Here is a 14,471-nt window from a genome sequence, read left to right as displayed (position 1 = left end):
ATAAACTTGAGATGGTTTTGAAGCCTATAGAGATAGATCAGAGTTATCGTAACAATTAGCAATCAAAAAGATTGACGAACATGTCTATATGGACCCTTAGGTATGTAAGCGTTGACGTGAGGTCGGACATTCTCCGTCCGATAAAGTCGTAGCACGGCGTAGTTCGGTTGTTCTTACCGAGTAGACGACGAGCCATTGATTGAATGGGTTGGCTTTCCACCACGGCGATATACTAGCATTTCATTTCGCTTCCATATCCTCAGCTTTATTGTACTTCTACGCTCAAGGTTAATCCACCATTAGCCTAACATGACCGACCGCTAGCTAATTCTGTGGACTTGGGCGAAAGTATATCCTAGACGATCAATGCCACCAAATGGCAATGTTCTTACAACAGCAGTCGCATAATCTGGTCGGTCTATGAGAGCTTGTAAGACGCAGAGCCCTCCCCATCTCGTGAGACTGCGCAAATATGACGTTGATGAACGCAATACGCCACCCAAGCTTCTTTCTAATGTCTTCCAAACCCCAGCTTGCCCTTGAGTCTGTGGAGTCCCTTCCCTGGCTCGTAGCTCTCCCCACGGTCACCACTCGTTTGTGCGTGAGAGCCGTCCGGTAATGTCCCGGGGCTGACGTCCCGCTCTTCAGCAGGGCGTCTTGTCGGCGCGCTCAATGGGTTGATTCTTGTCTCGGAGGGTTTGGTGGAGGCAGTTTTCTGTGCCGCCGAAGCGCTCGAGGCAGGGGCGTTCGTCGGCTGTGAAGATGTAGTGCTTTCTGCGATTACAATGGGTTTAGTTATGGAGATGCTGCAGAACGGATGCACACAACTTTACCTCCTGCATTCCCTTTATCGTACGGCTCTGTCGCTGTGCCTTTGCCCTGCACGCCTGATAGAGGTTCTTGATCTGAACGGAGGGCGGTGTTTTCTGCAGCAAGCAGACACTCAGTGAGGAGTGCACAACAGGATGTGTCCACTGGCTGCCTACCTGGTGCGTTTCCTTGGTCATACGGCTCATCTAGTGTGCCTCTGCCCTGTATGCCTGAGGGTGGTTCTTTGCCTGATTGCATAATGCTCGTGCCCATGACTCTTAGCTTTCGCGTGTGTCAATGTTTGGTGAATGCTGCCGGGGGAGCAGAGTCAACTCTCGTTCAGAGAAACGAGTTGGAATTCGCACAGGGACCAGGTGAGAAATAGCGAAACTTGGGGAATGTGTATTTGGCGGAGGAGCAAGGCGGACAGGCTACCCTTCTCTGACAAAAGGAAGTTCTACGGTTACAACGGCGCAGTCTTATCAACGGCCTAGATCTACCTCGCTTCCTCTCACCCTCTTTGACTTTTGGATCTCGGCGACTTGCATCAGTCGGCGCCCATGTCTTGTGAGGCGCGGGAATGAAGGGGGGAGGGGTGGACAATCCTATTTTACGTCATACTACCACACACGTGGAATTTGATTTGTTGTGTATGTTGTACGTCACAGAACCACCGGCCTGGGTGATTCTTGATCACCTGGCACTTAGGATCATCATATCGTATCCTTGGAAAAGGGTTACCTATATTCGGGGAGGATATTTGGATTAAATCCGGTTGCCCGTGTTATCGCAGGGAATAGTGATTGGCCTGCAATATAGACAAGCACTGGGCGCAGGGTGCGACCAAGACTTTCACGGTTGGCTATGATTTGGTATAGGGTGTTCTCTGTAATGGCTGCTTCTAGCAACCACCTTTTATTAACAAGTTCATAGAAAGGAGGCTACCTAGTAAGGAGGAAACAATCTTGCCGGAGATGCTGGTCGCAGGGGAGGAGCATTAAAAGCGGCGAGTCTAAGCGGCGCAGTCTCCCCTCGTTCATCGCCCTGATGCGCCCCATATTATTAACAAAACTTTTTTCCCAAGCCAGTAATTGAAGTTTTGAACTTGCCTTGTACATACATGCATACAGTAGATATCCTAGCCCTGCAACTCGGTCCATCTGTGCTCACCATCAGTCAAGTTTCCCATCCACAATCTTCCGGGATCAACTCCCCCAGGCGCAATGACCATAGGCTTTCAGGGCGACGTTTGTGTCGACTGTCAAGAGCATCCCGCCAGCCTGGATATCAGACACCGGCGCCTATGTGCTACATGTTTCATCCGATATGTAAACTCCAAAATCCTCAAACGAATGGAGTCGTACCGCTTCAAAAATCTTACGGGAGATCAAAAGCGCCGGCTCTTTCTCCCAATCTCTGGCGGTGTCTCTTCTCTTGTTCTGTTACAAGTGCTTGATGCTCAACTGCGCAAGCAAGTGGAGAATCGCAATCGAACTGCTTACGGCCTCATCATCGCTCGGGTCGTACTGCCTGACACCGAGACTCGGACTGAGGTCGAGGAGCACTATCAGGCAGTCCGCAGCAGGTTTCCTTTGCACGACTTTCTCCCACTCTTCTATCTCCACGATGTCTTCCGCTTGGACGAGAAAATTGACCGATCCCTCACGCATCTCGGGATTGATCGTCACGAAGGCGAAGAAAATGAGACGTTTTTGCACCGCGTACTCTCCGCTTCTACATCCGTGACCGCACGAGCAGACTTGATATCGATCCTTCTCCGGAGACTACTGGTCTCAATTGCCAAACAACAAAGTTGCGAGGCTGTGCTGTGGGGCCATTCGGATAGTCGTTTGGCAGCGCTGGCACTGGCAGATGTTGCGAAAGGTAGAGGTGGGTCAGTCTCTTCAACCATCGCCGACGGACTCTCCGTGTATGGGGTAAATTTTAACTATCCCTCTCGTGACCTGTTCAAGGTTGAGCTTCAGACTTATGCACAAGTTTTGTCAAACCCTCTGGTGGTAGAGTCGAGGGATGAAATAACAGATCGTCAACCATCAACCATTCGCAATACCTCGATTGACGACCTCCTCAGCAACTACATCACCGGTCAGGGAGTCAAGTACCCTGGTATAATGGCAAACGTGGTGCGAACAGCGAGTAAACTTCAAGTTAAGACCGCTAACCACGAGACAAAAACTTGCCCAGTCTGTGGAATGCCGGCAATAACACATCACGAGAGCTCATTGGAAAATACTGTTCTTTGCTACGGATGTGCGAGGGTGAAGCAGGATATTAAACCTCAAGATTCCTCCGGATATGGAGGCTCGTGAATCCCCACCCGATCTCAGTACCCCGTTTCTTCTTTCTGGACTCTTTGACAAAGGAGGAAAAGGAACGCTCAATGTTTGCTATCGCTCTGACTGCCGAGTTTCAAATGTAATATCATATCAAGGTAGAGCACGGCTTGCTCTCGCAACGCGCAAACTCAACGGGTCCGAGCAGGCATGGGCGGAGGTACACCTTCCGCGGCTTCGACGTCTCGTTGCCTCTCTCGATTTGACCTCCTGGACTCTCGTCGTGAAGTATATCTCGGGGGAGGACCGTTCTGGGCATTCAGTCTACCCTCCTCGTTCTGGTAATCGAACTCATCTGGAAGACTTGGGTCTGCAACATTGGCCTGCGGAGTACCCTTAATCCTCTTCTGACCACGCGCGCGCAATTCCTTCTCGAGCAGAACCACATTTCTGGTGTTGCACTTGTATGCCGCATCCACGAGGTCACCGACAAAGGGGACGAGCCCAACCACGAAGTCAATGAGAACATTCATTTGCATGCGCGTTTTGATGGATGCGGATAATTGTGGTTCAACGGAGCAGCAGGTGCGGTAGACCATCAGTGCAAGGAAGAGGTCCAGGAAGTCACCAATACTAATAGTCGTCAGCGTCGGGCACTGCATATGTGTCCTAGAGAATCAGCACTCGACTTACCCAGGTATCAAGCCAATGACCGCGCCCCAGCCGAATCTTGTGCCCAAAAAGCTTCCCAGGCAAAGGTCGACGCGATAGGCTCGTCTTTTCGCCTTGGTAAGAATCTTCTCCTCTTCTGGGGTCAGGCCTGGAGGGAGAGCTCTTCTTCGCTTCTTTGTGGTTTTGTAGAGTCCTCCGAGCCTGGTAGCGGGTATCGTCTCGAAGAAGGGATCCTGTGTCATGTCAGAGGAGACTTGGGCTCTTGATTTCATGTCCCATACCTCACGGCCGCCTTTGTTGGCTGAATTCTCTTTGAATAGCTTCTTGGCTACCAGCTTTGCGGCGTAAGATGTCATCTTTGCGACGTCTGTTGTTGTGAGGCGCGAACAGCAGGGAAGTCGAAAATTAGGTGTATAGTGGGAAAGGCGAGGGAAGAGGGCTGGCGAAGGTCTTAAATGCCCACAAAGACCACCCTAATGATATCTGTGGCTTTATGTCCCTGCAGATTTAGTCTTGCCAAACAAAGACAAGATGAGTCGCAAGAACAAAGTGCTGTCAGAAGCCAGGATGGCTTGCGGTAAGTGATTGGCATTTAGATTCTGTCAAACGGGTTTTCTACGCGCTGCATTTCCCTGACACTCTCCCTGCGCCCGCATGCGCGCCAACGTCATTCAATTCGTCATTTAGTGGCTGTGCCAAAACACCAGCCACAGCAAATTTGCACAGCCACCGACTTCGAGAGCTAGACTCTCTTCTCTTGCGCGTGTCTCACAGTCACCGTAGCAAACCATACCCCTCCGATCTGACTGGCCAAACGCCCATTCACAACAGCATCGCAACTCTTGAACGCGAGGCTGTAACCTCTGCAGTCCCGTTTGATCCCGAATCGTGATTCTTGCCTCCCGCAATCTCCAGCGCAGTGGAGATGAACAGATATTCCCGTCCAACAACAAACTCGAGAGATGCAGCTGGAGGACTGTGAGACGCCTCACCTAGCGTGATTTATTGCTTGAGATGCTAACGCTCTATGTTCCCAGGGTTGGATGACCTCTGTGTCCGATTCATCATAAACCTTCCCCCAGAGGAGCTGGAGTCTGTGGAGCGCATTTGCTTCCAAGTTGAGGAGGCGCAATGGTTCTATGAAGACTTCATTCGGCCCCTTGACCCGTCTCTCCCATCTCTTTCTCTACGCGCCTTCAGTCTACGTATATTTCAGCACTGTCCGCTTTTCTCGCAATGGTCTGCCCAGCACCATACCACCGCTTTCGCGGAGTTCCTGGCCTACAAATCCCGCGTGCCTGTCCGAGGCGCTATTCTGCTAAATGAATCCATGGACGAGGTTGTTCTCGTGAAAGGCTGGAAGAAGAGCGCGAACTGGAGCTTCCCCCGTGGGAAGATCAACAAGGACGAGAATGATCTCGATTGTGCGGTGCGGGAAGTCTATGAAGAGACCGGTTTCGACGTTCGTGAGGCTGGCCTCGTTAAGGACGAGAAAGATATGAAATATATCGAAGTTACAATGAGAGAACAGCACATGAGACTGTATGTTTTCCGAGGAGTACCCAGAGATGCACATTTCGAACCCAGGACGCGGAAAGAGATCAGCAAGATCGAATGGTACAAATTGACAGATTTGCCCACGTTGAAGAAGAATAATCATCGCCAGCATGACGGCAGTGGTACGGATCACACAGCAATCAACGCAAACAAGTTTTATATGGTGGCACCCTTTTTGAACCCGCTCAAGAAATGGATAGCTCAGCAGCGAAAGAAGGAAAACCGGTACAGCTCACACCTAGCAGCTCCCCCAATGGTGCCGGAGGAGGTGACAACCGAAGACGAACAGAACGGCATTGGGGCACGCCTTGGAGAGTCCTTACCACCGGCCATCAGTGATCTTCCTGAAGTCTCCGAGTCTAATGTTGTCGACCCAAGCTCACATCTTAAGGAGCTTCTTCATATTGGAGGGCAAGCTGCACCGCCTCAAGCAGCATTGCCACCAAGTCATATGCCGCAGGTCGACACTGAAAAGTCCAATGCTCTTCTGGCTCTTCTGCGAGGGGATCTGCAGAACCGGTCCGTCGCTACCGTGCCTCGAACTCCACTTGAACAGATCTCGTTGCCGCCCGAGGTTCAACAATCGCCGCATATTTCACATGTACGACAGCCACAGATAGACCAAGCCCAGCCCCCACCTCCGTTCCAGGCGCAGTCTCAAGGCAATGTGGTTTTGCCCGCACAGCAAGCTCCCCCGAAACCAGATTCGACAGCTATCTCGAATGCGGCCGCTTATCCCATTCAGAACATGCCACGGGTCACACCTTTCCAAAGGACTTCCGATCCATTATTTGCGCCCGATGGAACCACACAGCACGGACGAGCGACCATTCCCCCAGCCAGTGCGTTGCCTAAGCTGACCAACCACACAAAAGCTCTATTGGATGTTTTCAAGGGAGCGACGAGCCCAACTATTCAGCCAGCACCTCAATTCGAGCCGTCGACCCCTAACACTTTGGGCCGGGTTGGGGCTTCGCAGCCAGGGCAGGCGCAAACGCAGAGTGTACCGACCGCCCTTCCACTCACGGACAATCACGCCGTCCAAGGACCTGGCAATATTCTGCCCCCCTGGTCTTCAAACGCACCGTTACGGGGTTCCGCAAATGCGGGCGTTGCAAGTCAGGAATTCCCTGTGCTGCCTTTCAGACGACCTCAGAATGCACAACAGTCATCCCTGCTCCAGCTTTTTACCCAACCATCACCGCCTAGACCAACGGAGATCTCAGTCGTTCCACGCCCACCGCCAGTGGAACTCGCAGCGACGGCTGCTTCTACTTCGTCTCATAACTCGAAACCGAACAAGGAGGACCTTCTGTCGTTGTTGGGAAAGGGCGTCCAAGAAGTACCAAGAAAAGCGACCGAGATAAAACGACCCCCTCCAAAAGAGGGCGAAACATCTGCTACGATCAGTGGCCCGTTGAATCAACCGGAATTTGAGGTGGTCTCCAGAGCGAGCAGGCATGCGACGAACGAGATGGGCCGCAGCCCGCTTCCTGCCAACAGGACGCTGTACGATCCCAATCAACCTACGCCGGTCAAGATTTTGACGCGTTCAGAAGAGTCTCGCTCTCAGCCTCCACGGTCTCCAAGAGTGCCCAAATCTACCTCAAGGCGGACAGCGAGGGACAGGGCAACCCCAAAGGAGCAAACGAAACCGTTTCAGCCTCAAATTCTTCGTCGGCCGCAGAACACGGAAGCAGCCATCGCTGGTGGAGTCGCCAGTGTAAACGAGACTCCAAATCAGCAGCCGATTTCGCTGGCTGCGGCTCTATCACCTCCATCTGGGGCAGGCTTTGGCGAAAAATCGACACCGAGCCGGAAACCATCCCAAACCGAGGCGCAGAAACAAACGTTGCTGTCTCTGTTTAGTGGGGGACCGGACACTACGCCTAGGGCAACAACAGTACAGCCTAGTTCGGGCATAGTGTCGCCTTTGACATCTAGTCAAATCCTCAGCGCCAATGGAGAGGTGCCACTCTCCGGGACTGAACCCATTTCCACACGGACATCCCGTGTGGGAAGCATGACATCAATTATGAGTGGGCAAGGAACAGGGCGTGCTGCGGGTGAAAAGCGACAGACAGGCGCAGAGAACAAGGCGTTCCTCTTGGGATACTTGGGCAGAATCGCAAGCCAGGAGCAATGAAATGTTTGGACTTTATGATTGGACTGAACATGAAGGAAACTGGGCACGGGCTGGCGGTCTGGGATGTTCGGAGAGCACATGTGCGACGTTGTGCGGGAACCAGGACAAGCTACGCGGACCTATACGAGCGGGTTCGTATTCGCATCAGCCTTTGCGTAAGCGGGGCTCCTGGGCTCTCTGGCTTCTGCAATTTCTCTCGTGATATTCTCGCATTAAAGGCATAATTTGTGCACTAGGAGCGTCGGAAAACATGGTTATTTTTGCCTCCGTCCTTCCGTCGGCATGGAAGAGAAAATTTTCCATTCTGGTCCCCGCGAGGATATGCTCTTTGGACCTGTACCACGACGAAAGCAGTAAAAGGCGCGAGCGTGTTTGTAAAAATTCGTGGAGTCGTAGGCAGCCAATTGAAGAGATTGGCAGATGATGAGCTCAGCTGCATGGAGGGATGATTCAAGCAGTGAGTGGTTCGAAGGGTACCCAACGAGGCTAGCTGAAGGGTTTACTCTGGACGGGTCTTGACTTTGTATCTGTCCGCATAAGTCAGATACGGGATAAGAAGAGTTCGATGAGTAGGTACACTCAAGTGGAAGCAGGGTGGCGCTTCGGATCCATAACAAGCTCACCGATGTTTGTGCTTGTTTCCTGACGATCAGGTTTTCTTCCTGGTTCCAGCGGTCGTCAATGATCTGTTCTCTGTACACAGGACTTCTGTGATCGATATTGCGGTTTCGCGAGGCTTCGACCATGGCCCAGATGGTGGCTGCGCGGGTGGTGGCATTAGGGAACTACTACTTGACGGCAACGAGTGACGCAACGCCCAAGACAGAAGCGCCAGAGGCACCACCAGAAGCTGCGGCGGCGGCGGCCATCGAGTCTAAATGCTCTTTGTCATCATGCGATCCAGATGTTTCCCCTCCCATCAGCGAGGAGCTGGTCGCCAGCTCCAATGCGCACATCCAACAACAGCCTCTTCGCTCTCCTTCTGCTCCTCTTTCCCACAGCAGTAGGTCATTATGTGATGCCCCAATCAGCAGATTGTGGTTCGCCGTCTTGATGTCTCCGGGACGCCAACCTTGCCTCAAATCTTCCACTGCTCATCCCAAGACTGCCCAGTCCATGTGCTGACTGTGTTCCGCCCACTTTCAGAACGAGAACCGGATGCTGCCAGCAGTCCTCGTCGCGATTACAATTACAGCCTGACCCCGGGGACGCCCAGCGCAGCAGCCAACATGTCTCCCAACCTGATCGTAGGCTCATCCGAGCCCCAGCCTGGCTCCGAACCCGTCCTAGATCCCATCTCAAGGGTACCGTATACCTCCAATACCCACTTGGGCTCGCACCGCTTGGCTCACTCATTGCCTTTCTAGCAAATCCTGGAGAGGACCCAGTCGCAAAGCAAATTGCCTGCTTCTTCTCAAGGCGGTGTGAATTCCAAGTCGCCTTATGCAGACTCCGGTTATTCCGACTCGGGGAGCCTGAAAGCCGAACCCGCTTCGTTACGACGGGTTGATAGTAGCAATTCGGGCAAGGAGAAGAAGTAAGTCCCCTTGGTAGAAGTCATGAGGAACAGGCACCATCTTTTTTTTGTGCCCCGAATCCTTTCCCCTCCTCCTGTTTCTGATCTTCATGGATAAGCACCTTGTTTCCATGTGCTCTCGGCGATCTGCTGGTTCTCGGCCGCGGCGCTGAAAGTTGATCTTTTGCGGTATACTAATTGCCAATGTCTCCGCAGGAAAGGCGTCTCCTTCCTCAGTCGAATAATGGGCAACAAGAAACGGGATTCCTTTGACCTTCACGACGACAATGCTTCAGAGGTCGGTTCTGAGGTTCGACCTGCTGGGGTCGAGGCCGAAGTCTTCTCTCAACCTGTCGGCTTCATACCCAAGTTCCCTGCGCCACCACGATATATCAAGGTAAAAGCTCAGTATAGAAAGCAGAAGGACTTCGACAGGTTGTTCCTAGCTCAGATTCTCCTGGGGACGCCGCCGTCCAAAAGCCGCAAAGCCGAGATAGACTCGAAGATCCACAGCATCAACGATACTCCCGGTGATGTCGTCCCACCACTCCCTAGGAACTCGGCAAATAATGCGATATGGGCCATGGAATTCTCAAGAGATGGAAGATATCTCGCTGCTGCGGGACAGGACAGAAAGCTGCGGGTGTGGGAAGTCATATCATCCGCAGACGATCGAGAAATGGAGGAGAAACTTGCGGAGACAGACAACGACGGGGAAAAGGTCAAGCTCAACGCACCGGTCTTCAAGAGTAAACTCATTCGCGAATACGATGGCCACACATCGAGTATCCTGGACCTCAGCTGGAGCAAGAACAACTTCCTACTATCTTCATCTATGGACAAGACCGTCAGGCTGTACCACGTGAGCCGCCTGGAATGTTTGTGTGCATTCAAACACAACGACTTCGTCACCTCGATTCAGTTTCATCCCCGGGATGATCGTTTCTTCTTAGCGGGCTCTCTGGACTCGAAAATACGGTTATGGAGCATCCCAGACAAGCACGTCGCCTACTGGACACAGGTCTCCGATATGGTTACCGCCGTCGCATTCACACCAGATGGGAAGACCGCCATCGCTGGTTGCTTGAATGGGTTGTGTATCCTCTATGATACCGAAGGTCTCAAAGCGCATTCGCAAATTCATGTTCGATCAGCACGGGGCAAGAATGCCAAAGGGAGCAAGATTACGGGGATCGATACCATCTCATTACCTCGAGAAGGCAGTCAGCCAGACGTGAAACTTTTGATTACCAGCAACGACTCAAGGGTGCGGATGTACAACCTCAAGGATAGAACTCTGGAAGTTAAGTTCCGCGGCAACGAAAATTCCTGCAGCCAGATACATGCTTCGTTCAGTGATGATGGGAAATATGTCATATGCGGGAGCGAAGACCGCAAGGTGTACATATGGCCAACGTCTGTCAATGAACGGCCCGAGAACGACAAGCGGCCGATGGAAGTGTTTGAGGCTCACTCAGCCATTGTCACTACCGCGATAATGGCTCCTGAAGCAACGCGACGTCTACTGGCACAATCGGGGGATCCTCTATATGACCTCTGCAACCCACCGCCAGTGACTTTGGTCAGTCGTGCAGACTCTGTCATTTCGTCTCGGGCTCCCACAAATAACAGCAACCTTTCAGACGACAAACATATCAAAGACGGAACGAGGGTATCGGAATCTCCGCGTCGTGCCCCAGAGACGCCTGCGTATTTGTCTCGTCATTCGCATCCGGGCGGCCAGATAGTTGTCACCGCCGACTACACGGGACAAATCAAGGTCTTCCGGCAAGACTGTGCTTTTCAGAAACGCAGACACGAGTCGTGGGACTCGACCTCCAACTTCTCCAGAAAAATGCTCGGTCGGAGCGGATCTGTGGCGACTCGCAATTCTGTGACCTCGTCCAATCACCGAAACTCATTCGTGATGAACCCGAAGACCCAGTCAACAGATCGCATCTTGAGCTGGAGGAACTCTGTGAGTGTAAATGACACCACAAACAACAACGCCTCGGCCAGTATGGTGGATTTCCGGGGGCAACTGGCCAACAACGAGCGGTCCCGTAGTGCGTCGCCGAGAAAGATCTTGGGCCATCGTCTTTCACTTCACCGGTCGGCGGCACCGCCTCGAAAAGACACTGTCACTTCCCCCACGTCGCCCGAGTTCCATTCGCCATTACAACAGATCCATAACGGCCCCTCGATCACGGTCCAGTCTCCAGTCGTTGGCTCGCCTGGCAGTTTTCATTCTGCTACCCAGAAAACTCCGGATCAGGAATTACTGTCTCCCCAGATCTCCCTGAAACCTTTACCTTCAAATCCCACTCCGGGTGATCTCCCACACAGCCCGAATGATCCGCTGTTCCTAGTGGATCAGCAATCATACCTCGCCTGGGATATGAAGAGCACATTATTACCTATGGCGAAGCATATACCGAGAACTCCGGGCTTTTTGGGACCGGACGGTAACCCCCTCTCTCGTGCTCCCAGTTACATGAGCCAATTGTCCAGTGAAATTACGGGATCTGATCGTGATCCTAGTCCTGGCGGGAGTGTTGGGGACGACGAGCGAAGGTTGTCAACTGTTGATACCAAGAACCGCAAAGCCCGGTCACGGAGGCGCAGCAGTGTGGGAAGTGAGAGTGATCTGAAATGTAAAAATTGTGGAGGCACGACATTCAAAGCGACCATGACGGACAAAGGCCAAAGTTTCAGGTGCAAAAAGTGCGGGACTGCTGTCTGAACCAGCCAGAAACATGCGCTGAATGTCCTACATACGATGTCTAAAGGCTATTTTGGGAACACACTGTTGTTGCCTATTGGAGTCAGTGGGCAGATGCGTTGAGCGCTCTGCACAATATTCAGCAATGGTGGGTTACATCGGATTGACACAGATTTGACAGCAGGACGTCGATGACGAGGATGATGAGAAGCCTCAGCTCTATCCAGCAACTCACGATTGATGCGCAGACGAAGGACGACATTTTTTCTCTCTCTATTTTATCTTTGACGAAGCACGAGTCCCACGGCTGCCCTACAGGAGGCGTTCAAATTATCAATGTACAAATAGTTTGGACTAAAGGGAGGGAGGAAAGGGGAAGAATACGCTCTATCTGGTCTGGTACAGGCAGGTATTGGAATTGTATATAGGGAAATAGGGATAACTACTACTAGACACATGTATATAGAACATTACCTAGTAACCTAGTACTAGTAACGAACAACGTAAAAGGCTAGTGTGCCCGACTCGATTCGTTCTCCAGGAGTTTTTTTCTATATACATGGCATGGCATGGCTGGGCAGCCTGAATCTCTCTTGACTGTTGACTGTTGACTGTTGACTATCTGCGGGTGGCAACGGGCATGGGCACGGACATGGGCCAGTTGTGGACTGTGGGGTGGACGGATCTGAGAATAAGGTAGAGGGTGTGAAGGAGACCTCAACCTCAACCTCGACCCCAGCGACCTTGAACATTACCGCGGGGGAAAGGGGAGATCTGCCATTGTCATAACAACGCCCGAGTCGCCTCGGGCGGGTCGATCTCTGATATACCGAGGAGAAAAATCCGTTGCGTCAATCGAGCTCTGGTCGGGCCGCCTTTGGGCAGATTTGATTTCAATAATAGTCCCGGTGAGGTCGGGGCCGTGGAATCACTCGTTCTCAACGACTTCTGCACTCGCCATCTCGACAGAATGAAGGACAACGCACGACAAGAAGCACGACGTACGACGCACGACGGGTCATGTCTTGTACGCTGTTGGCCAAAAACCAACGACGACGACGACGACGTCGTCGTCAAGAAACGGGAACAGGTGGAAACATAGTAAAGTAGTGACAGAACATTCATTTCCTTTATGGCTATGTTCAATAGGCAATAGTACAGCACCCATCCCACTCCAGGGAGCAGCACTTCCGTGATAGGATCGTCAAAGCTTTTCGTCTTGTCTCGGCATCTTGATTTTCTTCGGTGCCCTTTTCATCCTCGTTCAGCTAAACATGTCGTCTAAGACCGTAAATCTCACCGACCCAAGTCGAGCCGTGGGTTGATGACGCGTTGGCGGTGTGCAGAAAAACCCCGAGTCCAATTGACCTTGTCAAAGAAAAGGTTTACAAATTCTTTCTTATCGCGGCCTCGAGAGCGTGCTTGTTGGCACCGACAACCTCGGCGACCTTCTCGCCGTTCTTGAAGATCATGAACGTGGGCATGGCGCGCACGCCGAGTTCCTGAGCGACATCGGGGACTTCGTCCACGTCAACCTTGTAGAAATCGACCTTGTCCTTGAAGTCGTCCGACTCGGAGAACTTTGCGACTTCGGGGGCAATGACTTTGCAAGGACCACACCAGGTGGCGAAGCAGTCGAGGACGACAAGCCTGTCGGCAGGGGCTTGCACGATCGAGGTGTTGTACGAGGATTTGCTGTGGATGGGGTTAACACCGTACTTTTTGGCAGGTTTGGGAGCATTGCGAGCTTGCTCCTCACGCAGCTTGGCTTGATGGTAGGCTACGTACTCTGCAAGGTTGTGGACGACCATTTTGGACGATGATTGAGAAAACTGGATAGAGTGTGTGGTTGAGAAAGAACGGGTCAAGGCAGTTGTTCTAGCTTGGAGTGCGGACTTGGGTCCAAGTAACAGGCGCTGGAAGTTGATGGAGGAGCGGATTGAGGCGGCCAGCGTGAAGATTATATAGAGAAATAGAACTGCGTAACGGAGGATTTGTGAGGCTGAAGGAATCTAAGCTGGGGAGGGGTTGGACGGTTCGGCTGGACTGGACGATGAATGGTGTAAGTGAGATAAAGGGGGGGTAGCGGGTGGTGGATGGTTGGCGGTGGAAGGGCGAAGAGTGAGTGAAAAGATGACGCGATTAGAAATCCAGATGAACAAGTCTACCGTGTAGCTCCTCAGTATTTGAATTTTTGGAGACGAGGAATTCGGGGGGGAGTCAGTGAGTGAGAAAACAGCGAGAGATTCCGTAGGCAGAGCCCGAATGGATGACAATTGTTGACGTCATCACGGATGCGACACATGATCAAGCAATTGGCGGATTATCAGTTACTCCGAAGTCCGGACAAGGTACTCGGCGACTCGGTGCTTGATATTATTGTACCTCGTAATACCTCATAGTGTTTCCTAATACAGAATACTTTGTATTTCGTTATTCCACCGCGAGTCCTGCACAAGACCTCTCGCCGTGTCCAGAATCCAGGTATACATACATGTAGGCCGATTTCAAAACTTTCCAAAGATGCCAAGTCCGTCAGTCGTGGTTCAATCCCCATCGTAGCGGACTGTCATCTCTTCGGCAAATCAATTGCTTCACTCAGCAGCTATATACCCACGCTCTCTTAGCCAGACTCTCTCCTCCCGCTAATTGTAATTTAACTCATGTTCCGCCAGAGAAAAAGGCAAAGTGCTTTGTGTCCCCATTATAAAAAGAAAACCAATGTTAAAAGAGCGATCTGGGGTATCAATTTTT

General features: G+C 51.9%; 6 protein-coding genes across 6 annotated transcripts; 3 read left to right on the top strand and 3 right to left on the bottom strand.

Annotated features, from left to right (window-relative positions):
* Positions 1-511: 511 nt before the first annotated feature.
* AYO21_00901 (hypothetical protein) lies at positions 512-1,083 on the bottom strand (the record flags this gene model as incomplete). Its single annotated transcript, XM_022650888.1, has 3 exons — positions 512-774; positions 834-926; positions 987-1,083. The coding sequence occupies 3 exons, from the start codon at positions 1,081-1,083 to the stop codon at positions 512-514; spliced, it is 453 nt and encodes a 150-aa protein (XP_022516891.1).
* Positions 1,084-2,033: 950 nt separating this feature from the next.
* AYO21_00900 (hypothetical protein) lies at positions 2,034-3,140 on the top strand (the record flags this gene model as incomplete). The annotated part of the gene is made up of 1 exon (XM_022650887.1): positions 2,034-3,140. One exon carries the CDS (start codon positions 2,034-2,036, stop codon positions 3,138-3,140), a length of 1,107 nt encoding a protein of 368 aa, XP_022516890.1.
* A 155-nt stretch (positions 3,141-3,295) lies between these two features.
* AYO21_00899 (hypothetical protein) lies at positions 3,296-4,132 on the bottom strand (the record flags this gene model as incomplete). The annotated part of the gene is made up of 3 exons (XM_022650886.1): positions 3,296-3,737; positions 3,798-4,009; positions 4,058-4,132. The coding sequence occupies 3 exons, from the start codon at positions 4,130-4,132 to the stop codon at positions 3,296-3,298; spliced, it is 729 nt and encodes a 242-aa protein (XP_022516889.1).
* Positions 4,133-4,738: 606 nt separating this feature from the next.
* Positions 4,739-7,479, top strand: AYO21_00898 (hypothetical protein; the record flags this gene model as incomplete). Its single annotated transcript, XM_022650885.1, has 2 exons — positions 4,739-4,754; positions 4,814-7,479. The coding sequence occupies 2 exons, from the start codon at positions 4,739-4,741 to the stop codon at positions 7,477-7,479; spliced, it is 2,682 nt and encodes an 893-aa protein (XP_022516888.1).
* A 744-nt stretch (positions 7,480-8,223) lies between these two features.
* AYO21_00897 (hypothetical protein) lies at positions 8,224-11,738 on the top strand (the record flags this gene model as incomplete). The annotated part of the gene is made up of 4 exons (XM_022650884.1): positions 8,224-8,482; positions 8,626-8,783; positions 8,847-9,016; positions 9,212-11,738. The coding sequence occupies 4 exons, from the start codon at positions 8,224-8,226 to the stop codon at positions 11,736-11,738; spliced, it is 3,114 nt and encodes a 1,037-aa protein (XP_022516887.1).
* A 1,364-nt stretch (positions 11,739-13,102) lies between these two features.
* On the bottom strand, positions 13,103-13,528 carry AYO21_00896 (thioredoxin; the record flags this gene model as incomplete). Its single annotated transcript, XM_022650883.1, has 1 exon — positions 13,103-13,528. The coding sequence occupies one exon, from the start codon at positions 13,526-13,528 to the stop codon at positions 13,103-13,105; it is 426 nt and encodes a 141-aa protein (XP_022516886.1).
* Between the last annotated feature and the right edge of the window lie 943 nt (positions 13,529-14,471).

The sequence above is a fragment of the Fonsecaea monophora genome (assembly GCF_001642475.1).
Source record: "Fonsecaea monophora strain CBS 269.37 chromosome Unknown Scaff3, whole genome shotgun sequence".
Lineage (NCBI taxonomy): Eukaryota > Fungi > Ascomycota > Eurotiomycetes > Chaetothyriales > Herpotrichiellaceae > Fonsecaea > Fonsecaea monophora.
Note: the sequence above shows the minus strand (reverse complement) of the source record. Positions and strands in the feature narration are given on the sequence as shown.